The sequence below is a fragment of the Gouania willdenowi genome, chromosome 18 (genome assembly GCF_900634775.1).
Source record: "Gouania willdenowi chromosome 18, fGouWil2.1, whole genome shotgun sequence".
NCBI lineage: Eukaryota > Metazoa > Chordata > Actinopteri > Blenniiformes > Gobiesocidae > Gouania > Gouania willdenowi.
Genome location: NC_041061.1, coordinates 9,380,853 through 9,399,008, shown reverse-complemented (window position 1 = coordinate 9,399,008; position 18,156 = coordinate 9,380,853). Strand labels below are relative to the sequence as shown.

The following is an 18,156-nucleotide window of genomic DNA, read 5'->3' as shown; positions in this document are numbered from 1 at the left end:
ATTTTTCATATAATTTTTTAATTTACTTTTCGAAGTCAATTATGAGCTAGTATGAGATACTAAGAAAAAAACAAAACAAAAATTATTATTAATAATAATACATCTAAGTCATAATTACGAGATACTCACTCATAATTATGAGATAGTTAGAGCCTCATACTTTACTATGGTAAATCATAATTAAAATACTAAGTCACAAATATGACATACTAAGTGATGAGATGGTATCTCATAATTATGATATTTTTCATATACTTTTATTTTACTTTTCTAAGTCATAATTATGAGATAGTATGAGATACTAAGAAAAAACAAAAACTAGAAAAAGTAAAATAATAATAATAATAATAATAATAATAATAATAATATAATAATAATAATAATAACAATACCGAGATACTAAGTCATAATTATGAGATACTAAAAAACTAGGAAAAGTAAAATAAATAATTAAAAAAACATTTTAGTCATAATTATGAGATACTGAGATTTTATATATATATTTTTTATTTTCCTTTTCCTAGTTTTTTGTTTATATTTTTTTAGTGGCGGGAATGGCTTCCATATTATCCTCACTTCACCTCCAACATGTTTTCTCCGTCTGTAACTTGATCGTTGGTCGTATTGTTGCTCATAAAGTCTCTGTGAGGGAAGTTCAGGAGGTTTTTTTTTGTTTTTTTTCATGAGAAATCTACCACACACACACAACACACACCACACACACACACACACACACACACACACACACACACACACACACAGACACACACCCACAGACAAACACACACCCACACACACACACCACACACACACACACACACACACACACTGTCTGTGTGCACGAGGTGCCACATCGAAAGGGAATATTTGGGTCAGAATAAAGGGCGTCATGCTGCTGGTCCTGCTGCTGCTGATGGAGCTGATGGAGCTGGTGTGGGGCGCCCCTCCAAGGTGTGACCCCAGATATAAAGGTAAACACAAACAAACACCCAAATAATTCACTTTCATATTTCTCTTTCATGCGCATGTGGACTTGTTGCTGTAGGTTTGCTGTGGATAGTGTTCTAATACTGTTTGCATGTCCGAAATAAACATAAATAGGCATATTTTTAATCTGTTTTGATGTTTACTCTTTGAAAGCATGTGCAGTATCCTTGTTTTTTTTTTTTTTTTTAAGTGGGTGAGAGTGACATCTCACCAAACATTGTGGTATTTAAAGGTATTATTCTGCCCCCTAGTGTCAGCTAATATGTACACATGTGTCTTTTGGCAGGACTTTGTAAACTAACGGTGGAAGAAACCCGTAAGTAACACAAAAATAAAGCAGCTTTTATTCTCTAACCGCCTTTTTTTGTTTGTTAGACTTTCATGCTTTAGTCACCTGTGTCAAACTCAAGGTCCGGGGGCCAAATCCGGCCCTTTTGAGCATCTAATTCGGCCCACAGGAGGAAGTAAAAATGATAGATTGTGTACATTACCAAATACCAGTTGTGGTGATTTCAAATTCACCAGTTTAATAAACTCGACAATATTTTTGGGAGCTTTCAGTTTTCCTTTGTTTATATCACACAAATGCGGCCATTTTTAATTTGCAAATTGTGAAAAGAACTCTCAATACATCTTTAAAAAGCAAATTCTATAGTGAAATTATAAATTCAACATTAACCTTAATTTAAAAAGAAATTTTTAAAAATTACCTGCATGCCCGTTAAAAAACATGCTTAGGCCCTGGCTGGACTCGAACCACCAACTGTACGGTTAACGCGCGTTAACAGGTGATAAACAGTGATAACTATATATTCAGCGTTCGGTGCTAATTTGTGTTTAAGTGTTGAAGTCCCAAGTCAGATACAATAAAGGAAAATAATTATATTAGTATTAGTTTTGTATATATTCTTTTTACATTAGTGGTGTTAAGAAAAGGAACTTTATTCACATGTTTCCATCATTACAGGTTTAATGACACTTTAGCCTCGAGGTGCGTACATATATTTAAATGTAATAATATATGTATGTAATAATGATAATAAAGGTAAATAATTCAGGGTTTAATGTATTTCGACATAACATATAGGGCGACCATGGCTCAGGTGGTAAAGGAGTCGTCTTCTGATTGAGAGGTAGGGGGTTCCCAGTGGTTGACTAGCCCTTTGCATGGCAGCTTATGTGTAAAGTGCTTTGGAACTACTTCAGTGTAGGCATAAAGCTCTATATAATTCAAGTAAATGTTAAAAATTAAAAAAGGACAAAAAAAAAAATTGGATAAAAATGTCAAAAAAGAACTTGAAAAAATGAACAAAAAATAGGAGAAAAAAAAGGGATATTTATTGGCAAAAGGTAGCTAAAGTCTGAAAAAGTGACTAAAATTGGCCAAAAGCAGTCAAGAATGGCCAAACAATGGACAAATAAAGATGAACCAGGTGGTACATAATGGCAAAGGTTAGCTTAAATTGGCAAAATGTGGCAAACAATAGTGAAAAAGGGAAAAACATGTGTAATAAAAAGAGGCTAAATGTAGGGGGAAAAGGACAAAAGTTATATTTATTAGGAAAAAATAGCTTATTTGGCAGAAAAGTGGCCAAAAAATTAAAGAAAGGACAAAAATTGGATACAAGTGTCAAATAAGAACTTGACCAAAAATACAAAAAATAAATAAATATATATTTATTGGCAAAATCCAGCTCAAGCCTGAAAAAAGTGTCAGAACTGTTTGAAAAGGGGGATAAATGGAACAAAAGAAGTTATAAAGGGGTTCAAAGTTTCCACTTTGGGTTTCTGGGGAATAATAACAATGAAGACATAAAAAACCACATGTTGAGCATCACTGACTTAATAACGGCTTCTACGTGGTGTCCACTGACAGAAAATGCCTGAATTTTTGTCCCCAGTCCACCGCACCCATCCATTTATTCCAACAGGAGTTGATTTGAGTCCGTCTTATACGGCCAGGGGTGGCATCACCTTAATGATATCTTCCCTAAAAGCTATGAAAGTGGAATATTTTTAGATGATCAATGAAGCATGAATAATTCAAATTCTAATTTCCACAGATAATGGAAACGTTTAGGACGACATGATGGAGGGTGATCCTGAACAGCATGTGATTAAGAGGCGGATGCACATTCATTTCCTTTCAAAGTGGAACAGTGGCGCCGCCAGAACATTTTCATTGGGGGTGACAGTGAAATTCTTGGGGTGGCACATTAAATCATCACATGTCAAAATAATTTTACAAATTACGAAGCAGTTTCATCTCAAGTGGGGCTCAGATTTTAAACTGGGAAAATTAGCAAATTCATCAATAATGTGCCCTAGTTTGCACTTGAACGTATAAATGATGCAAAGTCTGTGAGGCACCGACAATATCCAAGCAATAAGTGACCGATAATCCCTGCAGAAGCTTCTTTTATTGAATTTGTGACCAATTTTAATTTAATTTGGGGAAATATTCTGGAATAATTTGAGTTCTATTAATTTGAGATTAAATATGACTGTCGTCGTGTGACTGTGAGCCAGTTTCATTGAATTTGTGTGTTTGGAGAGACTGAGACACTTACAACTGAAATAGTTGATGATTTACACAGTGGTTCATTGTTTTCGATGTCATTTTTTTGGACTTTCTCCTGCTGGTCGAATTGGATGTGTCAAACACACGGCCCTTTGCAGCATCCAATTCAGCCTGCGGGTGAACGTAAAAATGACACAGAAAACACCCTGATAGCACACATACATCTTGCCGACGTCGGCATGATGAATAAAGTTGCATCGGCGAGCTGTATTATGGAGAGCGTTTGCTCATTGGACAGACGTCGCGGATCATTCAATTATTATAAATCTCTCCATATCCATAGTCGAGTATTTACCTAAATCTGATAGGAATATGGCAATACCACAACAACAACAACAACAACAAACACAAACAACAAAACAATATACTACCACTAAATAGCTTATTATGTGTGGGCAAAATAAAGAAGAGACACAGTTTTTGATCATACATGTATTTTCAGCAGCATAACCAAAAGAGCCCCAGCATAAAAACAGCTTCATAGAAGTGACATTTTACAGTTCTACTACATTTTACAAGTGGTATCACCGATTTTGGGGGGGAAAAGACACACAAAATGATGCATTAGGAGTAGAATGCTGACGACGATCTGAGGCCGACATTGGCGAGACGTATGCGTGCTATCTGGGCAGGAATTATTGTGTAAATGAAACTCAACAATATTTGCAGGAGCTCACAGTTTTCCCGGTGCGTATATCACATGATTGCAGGACCTTTTTAATGTTAAGCTGTTGAAAAAAAGCTCAAAATTCTTACAAAATTCTTAAATTTTCCCTTAATTTATTAAATAAATTTCCCTTAATTAACTAGAAATTGATCACAGAATTTAGTTTGGATATTGTCAGTTCTTACATATTTAGTATTTTATGTATACATATAGAAGTGCAAAACTAGGGCACAGTAATCTTGAAATTACCAATTTTCCCGCCTAAAATTTGTGGCCCACTTGATATCAAGCTGCTCCGTATTTGGCCCCTGAACTACAAAAAACCAAACTTTTCAATCAAAAAAAAGTGTTCAATGCAAAATAAATATTGAGACCCAAATAAGTGTATTTGAACACTTTTTTTTCTTCTTCTTTGATTGAAATGTTTTATTTTTTTTTTATTAAATAATAAGGATACAAATGTACCACCAATAATATGGCCCCAATACAGAAAACATGACTTAAATAAAAAAAAAAAAAAACTTTTCATTCAAAGACAAAAAAAACACTTTTTTTCTTTGATTGAAGATATGCATTTTTGATTGAAAAGTTTCTTAATAAAATTCCAACTATTCCACAGTATTCCCTTTTGTTTCCTTTTCCAGCCAAATGCAGCGACATGATGATGTCCTACTGCGAGGACATGGCCTACTCTCAGACCATGTTCCCAAACATCCTCGGCCACAAGACCCGAGATGATGCAGAATCCGGAGCTGAGTATCTCCTCATCAGCGTGGCTGAATCTCTGCTCGGCCAGGAGTGCCACGTGGAGATCCGAATGCTGGGCTGCTCCGTGTTGGCCCCACGCTGCAACAATGGGAAGGTTCTGAAGCCATGTCTGAGCACCTGTGAGGCCGTGCGCAGAAAATGCAGCTACACCTTTGAGGAGATAGAGATGGCATGGCCCTACTTCCTAGACTGTGATCGTTTCTTTGCCAGTGACGAAGAGGGATGTCACAATCCACTGGAAGGCCTCAAAGGTGAGAACAGAGTTGGCTTCAGGTTTCTACTTTGAATTTTCATCTTCTTCATCTATGTTAAGTTGAGGTTTTGTTTATCCAGAGAGGTTTTTCAAGAATGTTTATCTACCGACATGTTTCGACTGTCAACTACCAGTCTTTGTCAAACAACCTCTGCTGATCCGCCTTTGATGATTCCTTTGAAGTTTCACTTGACTTCCATGTAATAGTTCCAGCTAGATTAATTTTGTCTTCTTTTTTAAACAGTACGGTTAAAACGTACCTTTGGAACATACTGTTCAAAATAAAACAAAATGAATCTTGCTGGAACTATGACATGGAAGTCAAGTGAAACTTCAAAGGAATCATCAAAGGCGAAGACATGACGGTTCACAGTCGAAACATGTCGGGAGATAAAAAAAATCCTGAAAAACCTTGTCTGAATAAACAAAACCTCAACTTAACATACTGTTCAAAAAGAAGACAAAATTAATGTTGCTGGAACCACCCGTTTTCATCTGTTTTGCACACATGCCTCGATTTTAAATCGCAAAAGCCTACTTTTCCCGTGTCTATCCTCACTCTTCACTCCATCCTGTTTTTTAGTTAGTAGCATCTGTTTTCTTTGGGGAGACGCCACCTTAATCCACCGCAAGAACTTTAGACACATTCTCAAAAGAGCAACTGTGAATTCCTAAAGAAACCAAAGGCTTCAAAGGACAGAAAAGATGTCCAGCCGACACTCAGAGTCTTCATGTGTGGACCAGATGAGAGCAGGAAGGACAAAAAAGAAGCAGATTGAGTTTTTTTAAGTCTGCAGGAAAGAAGTAAATCCAGAAAGTCTCTTATTTTCTCAACTTGGTCCAAAAGAGTGTTCATTTTGACAGCATGTTTACAGTCATTGTCTTTTGACTAAAACACAACTTTATTTTAGCCACAATATATGATGTACTATTTAGGTTATATAGTAGGGTGGTCCATCAAAGCATGGGGAAAAAATAAAGTTTCATATAACCTTGATTAGAACCCTGCATTAAGTTTTGGCATCCAGAAGATGATTTAGGAAGACATTTGGAAGAAAAATGAGATCTTTCAAAGTTTCCTGTAAAATGAAGGTTCAGAGATTCCACTAAAGTGTTATGACGCCCTTAATCAAGCAGCTTATGAAGGGATGCAGATCAGTGATTTTGCCACCACCTGCACGATGCATTTCTTTGAAACTCTTACTCAAAGTTGTCAAAGAGCACAGGAACATTTTTGTGATGTCAACAAAGCCACGGTGGTTGCTGGACTTTTTACGTAACATCTTTATGCAAGTTTCAGGTTGTTTTTGCACAACAAAACCTGGATCTTTTAATTGAACAGCTCCGAGGACAAAACAACAAATATTCCAATATGCGTTTTTTATTTCGCTATGTTATAGTACGGAGCAACAAGATAATCTTAGTCTGTGATGGTTTCTCTCAGAAGCAGAGCAAGAAGATGATTACGATTACACGATGGAAGTTCCTCTTCCGGAGGAGCCGGCCACCACCATGAAGTTCTCCTATCACTCCCACACTCAGATGGTCAGCATCCTGAAGAGGATCGAGGAGAAATGCTCCAACATCAGCAGAACCTACAGCATAGGCCGCAGCCTGGAGGGCAGGGAGCTGCTGGTGATTGAGTTCTCCAACAACCCCGGAGAGCACGAGCTCCGTGAGTACAGCTACTCTTCTTTTTCAGTCCAGTCTATAGGCGGAGTTTGAAATTCTTGCCAGGGGGGGCAAAAGAATAACTGCAATTAAATATATAGACAGTCTCACCAACCACAATGTGTGTAATATATACAATAATGCAAAAATGATTAGTAACATAATTGATAAGGTTGACTCCAAAAATATGCGTTGAGGCATCGTTAAATGTAAATTCACGATAAACTCAGGCCAGCACATTGTCACTTCACCATTTACATTGTGAGAAGAATTACGCTACAGAAGAAGAACCAACCTAAAGTCTCAAAAGTCTGGGACCATTTCACTGAAAACGTATACTTCAACAAACACATTACACAATCTTAAGCAAATGAAGTCATGTATACTGTGTTTTATGTAGGGGTGTCCAGATATCGGTCCGATATCAGCCTGAAAACGACTATCAGATTCAAATTTCCGATTTTTTATTTATTTTGTTCTTCCATCAATTCATTTCTTATTTATTTTATTCAATTGTAGAATACTGTAGATATGATGTTGAAGGTTAAAATTTATGTAACCACGTGGTTAATTATAAGTGGGTCAAAAAAAAAAAAAAAGTAATAAAAGTATGTATGATTTATGCTGATATCAGATCGAATCAATATCGGCCAATATGCAAAGCTGCGAGATTGGTATCATATCGGAAATGAAAAAGTTGTATCGGGACATCCCTAGTTTTATGGCACTTAAAATATTTGTATATTATGTACATTATATTAAGAATTGTATTTTTTAGAATAAATCTGTGAAAACCTCTGTTTTGTTTCATCTGCAGTTGAGCCAGAGATGAAATACATTGGCAACATGCACGGGAATGAAGCCCTAGGGCGACAGCTGCTCATCTATCTGGCTCAGCATTTGTGCTCCGAGTACCTGCTCGGAAACGAACGCATCCAGACGCTGGTGAACACCACCCGCATCCACATCCTGCCCTCCATGAACCCTGATGGATACGAGGTGGCTGTAGCAGGAGCCAATGACAACAACTTTGGTGACGATGAGGAGGTGAGAAGGCACACATGGCACAATTTAAAGAGTAATCAAATTCTGTGGGTGGGGCTTCTGGAGTGGTTAAGACACGCCTATCTAAAGATACGTTCTTTAGAGATACTATGAAATCTCTAAAGAACATATCTATGCTATGCTAACTAGCTACTCAATACTCATTATACCGCTCTATTCACAGTTATCTCAATCCAACCTACTCATCACATTTTACAGAGTCCACAGGTGCTAGTTTTTATAGGAGGGGGCGGGGCTAACAGTGAAGTAAGAAGCCACCAAAACGTCACAAACCACCATTCTCAGCCAATAGCAAAATTTGATTGTAATAGCTGGGTTTCAACCCATAGAGGGCAGTCACTCTCACATTTTTACAACAAAATATACCAAATACTTTGACTACATTGTCAAGAATATATAAACAACACTACTTCATACACAAATACATTTGTTTTCAGCAGAAAAAATAGTTTTGGGGGTTTAATTACTCTGTAATCCTAATTGTTGAAATTCAAATCGCAATTGGATAGAATGCCAGTTTTGCTGCTCATTGGTTTGTATAATCACATGATTCTTTATCCTGTTAATGTCTATACCTTCTTACAAGATTACTGCAAAAACAAAATCAGTCTTTAATTCTAATAATTTAAAACTTAACTGAAGATTTTTACATTCGTCACATTAAATATATAGCATCGTAGCTTTGGTTTTAATAGAATAGAACACAATTATAAATATCACAGTACTTATATTGTATAATATATAATGCAATATTCAAAGTTTAAAAAATGATTCATGATATTATTAATAATAAGAATTTTTAGGTACGAGTGAAATGATTTTATCATATTAATTAATGTAAAATGTAATTCATCTTACACATGGAATCCATATTTAGCTTTGCATAATTTAATGTTTTATCTAATTCTGATATTTGTTGTTGTTCGTCATACAATTTAATATTAGTGGCAGATTGAATATTTATTTGTACAATAAAACATATTTTCTTCCTGTGCCAGATCAAGTTGAACTTCTAAAGACACTACATAAATTCATATGTAGCTCCATTAAAATTATTATTTTTTTAAATCACACAAATAACTATGATACTGGATGAGATATCATTATTTTTCTGTTTTTTCCAGATTTGAAAGGCAACAAGCGATAATTCGTAAATCACATTCATAATGTTCATACTGTGTGGTCTTTTCTGATTTAATAAAAAAAACTAATCAAAACTGTGAATCTGACCGTAAAATTGTAAGTACTTTGCCACTAGATAGCGCCAAAGTACATCCGATAAAATGCCAGATATCAACGTCCCTAAAAGGAGTTTTGTAATTATAAATAATAAATATATAAGGAATAATATTCATATGTCCACTTGTGTGACCACCATCATTTATTAAAACCCTTTATTTACACCCTCTTGATTTATTATTTTAGATTTACATTTTTTTCCCATCATTTAGGGCTATGGATATAATTCTTGGAACATCGGCCGAAACAACGCGCAAAACATCGACCTGAACAGGAACTTCCCCGACCTGACGTCCATCGTTTACAACCGTCGCAGGATGAAGGGCCACCGCACCGACCACATCCCAATCCCAGATCATTACTGGTTTGGTAAGGTACCGTATGAGTCCGTATCCATGTATGTAGGTCACTTAATAACCAACATATTCAATGGGAATGAACTCAAACAGTTGCATCTCTAATAAGAGTCTGTGTCTGCTGCAGGTTGCACCAGAGACCTACGCAGTGATGAAGTGGATCCGCTCCATCCCCTTTGTGGTCTCTGCTAACTTCCATGGTGGAGAGCTGCTGGTGTCCTATCCCTACGACCTGTCCAAACATCCTCTGAAACACAACATGTTCTCCCCGACACCAGACGAAAAGGTAACCACTTATTCCTCTGCGCCATAGAGGGGCCACAAAAAGGGTCTGAGGGTCACATGATCAACATTCACGTCAGCATTTTGAATAATAATGACACACCTGAGCACTATTACAGGAAATTACAAGGGTTTGTGTGTGAATTTTTATACATTTCAGTTATCATTTTGTGTATTTTGTTGTAATTTGGTATATTCCTTCCTCTTGTTTTCTTGTTTTAATGTTGTTTAGACTAATTTTGTGTATTTTCCTTGTCGTTTAGTGCATTTTTCTGTGATTTTGTTGTTGTTTTATATAGTTTTAATTTATTTATCTGTAGACTTCTTGTGTGTTTATCGAGTAATCATGTATATTTGTAGTCATTTTGTGTATTTTAGTTTTTCTTTTGTTTATTATTGTTGTCCTATTGCGTATTTACAATTTTTCTGTAGTTTTGTGTATTATTAGTCACTGTTTATTTTTGTTGTTATTTTGTATATTTGAGAAGCATTTTGTGCGTTGTCATTTGTATATTTTTTTACATATTTGTTGTCACCATGTAATTGAGTCACATTGTGCTTTTTGTTTTTCTTTTGTTAGTAATTTTTGTCCTTTTTGTGTTTAAATTTTTTTTTAAGTCAATTTGTGTATTGTTGCTGTTTTTTGTGTATTTTTCTGTCATTTTCTGTGTTTGATTTGTGGACTGCAATAACTCCATGCATTATATATAAATGAAACCTACTTAAATCAGAGATGACTATATAACAATTAGTCAAAGTATTTCTAAATGATATAGACGATTGATAAAAAACAAAAGTTAAATTACCATAAAAGTAGGATATTAGTTGTAATCAGATTAACTGCATGGCTTATTGTTTATGAATTTTATATATTATGAATTTTACAGGTTAAAATGATACAGATAATATTACACACCACACACTATAGAGCAGGGCTTTTCAACTGGAAGAATTGGGATCCAAATATGTTGCAGCAAATATATTTTCTGCTTTTATTTTGAAAGGGAATCATTCAGGCAGCAGAGTTCCATCAGTTTTTATTTCTAAGAAAAGCTGCCAGTAATTTCAACATTTGGTTCCCTCTAAAGTACTTTCCCTATATTTTTCTTCCTTGTTTTTTTCTTTCTTTTCACAGGTTTTCAAAATAATTTCAATGATTTATTCCCGTACCCATGAAAGGATGGCCAATGAGAACGCTCGCTGTGGAGTGTCTGCTGCAAAACGTCAGAAGGGGATCATTAACGGAGCTGATTGGTCCAGCATTGCTGGCAGTAAGTAGGAAAAACCAACTGAAGGAGTCATGGGCAACATGTGGTCTGGGGGCCACATAGGGCCCTTGGTCTAATTTTGTACGGACCCCAAACTGAACAAACAGAACATAGAATTCCAAAAAATGTAGACTGAAGGACAATAAAAAGATCAGAAACACATATTAAACATCAACTAAAGTACAAAACTGTGTTTTCCAGCACTCATTGTGGGAGAAGAGAATTATTTCAAGCAAAATATTTTTTTTGTGTTTTGTCTTGTTTCAGGTATGCAGGACTTTAACTACCTTCACACCAACTGCTTTGAAGTGACGGTGGAGCTCGGCTGTGAGAAATTCCCCCCCGAAGAGGAACTTTTCATCGGCTGGCACGAAAACCAGGAGGCTTTGATCTCGTTCATTGAAGCAGTAGGATGATTTTATTTATTTATTTATTTATTTATACCTCACATTTGAAAGAAAAACTCAGTGAAGACTTAAGGTACTTAAACCTCTGGGTCATTGTTTACCAGAGAGGCTAAAATAGCCAAACACTTCCCGTGTTCCTCAGGCCCATCGTGGAGTCAAAGGCGTCGTTAAAGACGAGGAAGGAAACGGGATCAAAGGAGCTCTGATATCAGTGAGAGGGATACGCCATGATGTCACCACAGGTAACATTTAATATCACTGAAGCATGCAAGGCGTACGGAAGAGGATTAGGGACAATTTTATTGGTGCAAATCAAGAATAAAGTTTGGGAATAAAGTTGAAATGTCCAGAATAAAGCTGAAATATAATGTTGAGATTAAAGTCGAAATGACAAGATTAAAGTCAAAATTTCGACAATGAACTCAAAATACAATATTGTTATAAAAGTCGAAGGTTTGCTGATAAAGTCAAATCTACGAAAGCCGTCGAGGACCAATTCACCATATACGTACGACAAGAAACATCAGATCTACTACAAAACGATGAATGCGTTAAACTATACTTTGACGTTGCATGGATTTAATAAAGATAATAAAGATTCTTTCTTTTTTAGCTCATAAACACAGCGTTGTAATCTCTTTCAGGGCTTTGAAGAGACATAGACCCCTTAATGGTGGACGTGGCTAGAGGCAAAAACAGGGAACGCAGCTGGCTAAAGCATAGATATATGTAAACACGAAATGACGCAAGCGGGATTCACCAGCGTAGCTCAACGGCGGCCATCTTACCTCAGACAACTGATGTTCTGACATTCTGACGATGAAAATATTGACGGATTTACAAACCTTATTATACGTACAGTAGGTATGACATAGGATGCTTGTACATGTTGAAATTGCTGCTTGCCATTTGAAAATTAGTTGAAAATTGATCAGAACCATTGGCATCGATGCAATGACCGAGGCCAGCTGTCTGAGGTAAGATGGCCGCCACGTTGCTACTTCGCTCCGCATTGTCTAACAGCGAGGGTAAGTCATGTGTTTATATATATCTATGGTATATAGCCTAAAACTTAATCTGTTCAGAAGGAAAAAACAGTCAAGTTTGCAAGAGGTGGCATAGGCGGAGTTGGAGATTCTTGACCAGGGGGCAAAAGAATAGAATAGAATTAAATATATAGACCATCTCGAGATTGATAGTGTTGACTACAAAAATTTGCGTCGACACGTCGTTTAATGTTCTAAATTCATGATAAAATCAGGCCGGCCGCTGCTTTCTGCTTCATTTATGCTGCAGTACCACACATGAACTGTTGGGTGCGGTGTCGCTTCACTATTTACATTGTGTAGAAGAATTGCACAAGAGAAGAAGAACCAACCTAAAGTCTCAAAAGTTTGAGACCATTTCACTGAAAAGTTCTACGACACAGCTGAGGTAGAACTAACATATGTGACATGAAACTAGAAGTAATATGTTGGAATCAGAGCCGCAGAACACTATTTTATATTAAAAAATTAATTAAATAAAAGCCTGTGACCTTGAAAGGAAGAGAATGGTCACATTTTTATAATTGCTTTTAAAAGAACAACAAATGAATTCATACATATTTTGTTCAGTCACTGTGTTTTATGGTATTTAAAATAGTTGTATATTATTTACATTATATTAAGAATTGTATTTTTTCAAATTAATTTGAGAAAAACATAATGAACACTTTTGACTACTGGGGGGGCAATGCTCCCCCCGCTAACTCTGCGTATGTGTGGCCACAATCAGCTCCGTCAATGGTTATAGACGAGCAATGAAAACAGAATAGGGCCAGTTTTGATGGAGACATTTGTTGTATATGGTGAATTGGCCCTAGTCAGCTTCTTTAGATTCAACTTTATTAGCAGACCTTCGACTTTTATCACAATATTGTATTCTGAGTTTATTTTGTAAATTTGTACTATCTCGACATTATATTTCAACTTTATTCTCAAAATTTCAGCTTTAATCTTGAAATTTCAACTTTAATCTCAACATTTTGACTTAATTCTCAATATTATATTTCAACTTTATTCTCAAAATTTCAGCTTTAATCTTGAAATTTCAACTTTAATCTCGACATTTTGACTTAATTCTCAACATTATATTTCAACTTTATTCTCAAAATTTCAACTTTAATCTTGAAATTTCAACTATAATCTCGACATTTTGACTTAATTCTCAACATTATATTTCAACTTTATTCTCAAAATTTCAACTTTAATCTTGAAATTTCAACTTTGATCTTGACATTTTGACTTTGATCTCCACATTTCGACTTTGATCTTGACATTTTGACTTTATTCTCAACATTATATTTCAACTTTATTTTCTAAATTTCAACTTTAGCCTCAACATTATATTTCTACTTTAATCTTGACATTTCGACTTTATTCTTGATTTGTCCAAAATAATTTTCTTAATCAAAGTCGGCTCTCATCTGCTTCCGTAGATTTGACTTCATTTGCAAACCTTTTATCACAATATTGTATTTTTGAGTTTTTTTTTTTTTTTTTTAATTTTTTTATAAATTTTTACTTTATTCTCGACATTTCAACTTTAATCTCAACATTATATTTCTACTTTAATCTTGACATTTTGACTTAATTCTTGATTTGCCCCAAAATCATGTTCTCCATCAATATTGGCCCTTAATTAATCCTCTTCCGTAAAAGCCAAACAAACATCCCACGTGTATAATTTCCTTTCCTTGCAGCTGAAGAAGGAGACTACTGGCGCCTTCTCACCCCTGGCATCTACATCATCTCTGCTTACGCCCCGGGTTACACCAGAGCCTCCAAGAAAGTCCACCTCCCCCCACGCATGCACACAGCAGGTCGAGTGGACTTTGTCCTGAAGAAAGCTCCTCCAGAGTCTCCAGAGCAGGAAGAGGACAACATCATCCCATCCCTCGGCTCCTACGACCGGTTCGACCCACACAACCTGTACGAGCGATACACCATGATGGCGGTAGACCTGAGCCAGCAGCGGGAGCAGCGAGCTGAGATGCCGTGGTGGTGGAACTACTTTGTGCTGTCGGGCGGACCTGCTCCCACCTGGCTGCTCAAACACAACTGAAGCTCTTTAATAAGAGGAACCATAGCCTCTCTAAACAAGCTTATAACAGTGGATATTTATCAGTGTACAACAGGGGTGTCAAACTCATTTTAGTTCAGGGGCCAAATACGGACCAGTTTGATAAATTTTAACATCATTGTTCCATCTTTTTCAATTAACTTCAAGAAGTATTGATTTCGCTACCAATTTTTGTGTATTTTAGAGTACGTTTGTGGAATTGTTTGTGAGAAATTGCAAGATTTGTGGCAAAATTGAGAGTACTTTCCACAATTTGCGATTAAAAATGACTGCATTCACGTGATATAAACAAAGGAGAAATGCAAGCTCCTGAAAATATTGTGGTGTTTTGTTAAATTGGTGAATTTGAGGTATCTACAACTGGATTATTGGGAGATTTTACACAATAATCCATGTTTTCTCGGTCATTTTTACTTTCTCCTTCGGGTCGAATTGGATGTTCTTGCCCCTGCACATTGAGTTTGACACACGTGCTCTAAAGGGCCAGATTGGCCCCCCCGGGCCTTGATTTTGACATGTGGCGTACAACATGCACACATTTATAAATGCACACGAGTGTCTATAACTTCAGAACAAAACATCATAGAACAAATTAACCTATGCGTCACATGAACTTTATGCACTTCTTACATTTGTTTTGTTTTTTAAACCTACAGAAAATAATAAAGAGAATTCTTCTCATGGTCTGATATTTGTTTATTTTCAAGCTGTCAGGTGATACAATTGTCTTTTTGACCACTAGATGGCAGACTCAATCAACAACAACAACATTAAAATATGTTTGTCTCGCTGTTGTGAATACTAGACTACAATTTATTATTTACTGTTAAAATAAACAAAGTGTTTTTAAAAGTAGAAATATCATAAAATAAATGTTAAAAAAAAAGTTTTTAATTTGTATTTTCTAAAAGGACTAGAACTTAATGCAAACAAATGCAATTAAACACTGTTAGATATATTTTGAAAAACTAAAATAAATGGATCATGGATAAATGGATCTTGCGTTTGCATCCTCACTGAGTAGAGTTTGCATGTTCTCCACACCAGTATTTCAACACATAAGTTAGAGTTGAATCCACTCATTTATAGTGAAGGCAGCAGATAAAGGTAAAGGAAAGCTATGTAAGGTTAACAGATAAAAAACTATGGGATTAACAACATTTTTACAGAACACATGAACACAGACCAACAATCCAATAAATAAAACACAATAGTATGTGTGTGAACTACATTAAAACTCCTTCGGGATTACAACCAATAATATATGATAGTATGCATTATAGTGCAGGGAGAAAAAATATGATTTTCTTTAAAAATATAAAGGGATGAGGGACATTTTATCTATAGTTAAATGTAGGAGAAAATCTGTATATTTTTTTATATTTAATCATTTTTTTTTAGTGATCTGCACAGGTTTCCGAAAAACAGCCAGAAAAACGTTTTAAAAACTAAAAAATAATTTGATTAGGGGTTAATATACATATTTCATTGATCGCTTTAAGAGCTTTAGTTGAATGACTACATTTGCCACTATTCAGTCAATGGAAAATGTGATTTTCTTCATTGTTTTTCTCAATACTCTCCACTTGATCTGATTTGATGTATTCAAATGTCTTTGTATAATGTTAAGAATACACCTGTATAAGTGTTAAATGGTCTTTTAGAGCCTGTTTGCTCGTTGGTTCTCCATGTTTCCATGAGCAGCTGCAGCTGAGTCACTAACTACCTAATGAGGAAGGAACAGAAGTAGCTCAGAGCTGCTGTTGTACTAACATCAAACACATGACAGTTGTAGGTGAGTAAAAGCTCTCATTTCATTTCAATAAATGTCCCCTAGATTGACTTTTTAGTCAGCATTGTGCTGACAGGTGTCACTGTCACAGCAGTATTTATTTATTTTATTTATTTTATTTATTTTATTTATTTTATTTATTTTATTTATTTTATTTATTTCACATGGTGTGAAAGTTGATTCCCAAACGTTTTGCTAATGCTAAAGCACTGTCAGATATTTAGTTTAGTTTTTATACTCTTCTTTTCTTTCCTAAGGTGTTTATGTAATAAAATCTAAAGTTTAATGTGCAAATATGACCAAATTCGGTGTTAAACATAGGAAGTATTGCTATAGAAAAGTGGGAGGTTAAGTAGCTTTTTCATGGATGGCAAAAGTGAGGTTGTGTTTGAAGGTGGGACGTCAGGGACGTTTAGGTTTGTTGTGAAATGTGTAGAGTGATAACAATTGTTTTCATATATTTAAATTAATAAATTGGGATGAAGCTGAATTAAGTTTTTACATGTTTACATATTGGAGATTTAATTCCTCTTTAATTCAGATTAAAAGTTAAATCATCTTTAAACGGATCTTGTAAACACTTAATTCCTAATGTAAAATTTAATTCTGAATTACGCACACACACATGGTTCATCCAAAGCAAGCGAACACACTCGCGCACGTTTCACAAGTTACTCTATTGGCTCCGCTCCGGTGGACAATTCTATGAAATAATTCATCAACCGTACTATTGCAGTCCAAGGAAATCCCACGTTGCACACCTTTGAACCAAAAGGCAGCCATGTTGAAAGTCTCGGCTCTGTCTGTCCCTGAACTGCAGACATATTTGAGAGACACACACACACACACACACACAGATTCCTTGCTTTACAGATTAATAGATAGATAAATGTAGATTATTGTGCTATATACTGCCACCTATTGGTATGGATGATGACACTCAATATTAAATCTACATCTAAATATTAAATATTTAGGTCTAAATGTTAAATCTAAATTCAAATCTAAATGTTCTCTAAATGTCACGGGTGAAACTAAATATTTAGCCAATATGGTAATTCATCGGAAGTACCAGCTAGAATTAAGATTTACCTTTACATTTATTATTTAACATTTCGATTTAACTTAATTGACATTCTAAATTGCAAATTTCACAAATTTTGCTGTAAATCTGGTCAGAAGTAACATAAAAAAAAAATTCACATACATATGTTTGTGTGCATGCGTTGTGTGATCTACTTTATGTGGATAATTTTTATGTACACGTTGAGCTTTTTTTCTGAATTTGTATATTGTAGACAACATGTTTTTGACTGTGAAACACGTTGTGTTGCCTCATGCACGAAATGTACTTTATAAATAAAGTTTGATTAGATTTTTTTTAAACGTGGTTTCTTGCTAAATGTTGCAAAGCGTGGCGTGCACAACTTCACAATCTGCTCCCCATACGTAACCATTAGTTGTGATGCATTTAAAAACGTGTCTAATATTTTTTTTTTTATCTTTCCACTGATGCTAATTCTCACTGTAAAATATTTGTGTCCATTGCCATCATAAAGATTTCAGCGGTGAGTCACATAATGGTACGTGTCAAACACCCTAAACATCATTTAATTTCCTAATGATGGCTCAGAGTCGGGTCTTATCCATCCTGCTGTTTAAGTGCCAACAATTACCCGATTGTACATGTGCAGACA

General features: G+C 35.4%; 1 protein-coding gene across 1 annotated transcript; it reads left to right on the top strand.

Moving 5' to 3' along the window:
* The first annotated feature begins 775 nt into the window (after positions 1-775).
* Positions 776-15,353, top strand: LOC114480726 (carboxypeptidase Z-like). Its single transcript, XM_028475119.1, has 11 exons — positions 776-971; positions 1,274-1,303; positions 4,880-5,254; positions 6,701-6,931; positions 7,745-7,974; positions 9,444-9,605; positions 9,715-9,873; positions 11,005-11,140; positions 11,405-11,544; positions 11,687-11,786; positions 14,288-15,353. Exons 1-11 carry the CDS (start codon positions 890-892, stop codon positions 14,647-14,649), a joined length of 2,007 nt encoding a protein of 668 aa, XP_028330920.1. The 5' UTR covers positions 776-889; the 3' UTR covers positions 14,650-15,353.
* The last annotated feature ends 2,803 nt before the right edge of the window (positions 15,354-18,156 follow it).

What these genes read in the sequence shown, in the direction of transcription:
- LOC114480726 (XM_028475119.1), top strand. Translation starts at nt 890, where the DNA reads ATGCTGCTGGTCCTGCTGCTGCTGATGGAGCTGATGGAGCTGGTGTGG. An exon ending in TCCACTGGAAGGCCTCAAAG is followed by an intron (nt 5,255 to 6,700) that starts GTGAGAACAGAG and finishes GGTTTCTCTCAG; the next exon opens with AAGCAGAGCAAGAAGATGAT. An exon ending in CCCCGACACCAGACGAAAAG is followed by an intron (nt 9,874 to 11,004) that starts GTAACCACTTAT and finishes TTCTTTTCACAG; the next exon opens with GTTTTCAAAATAATTTCAAT.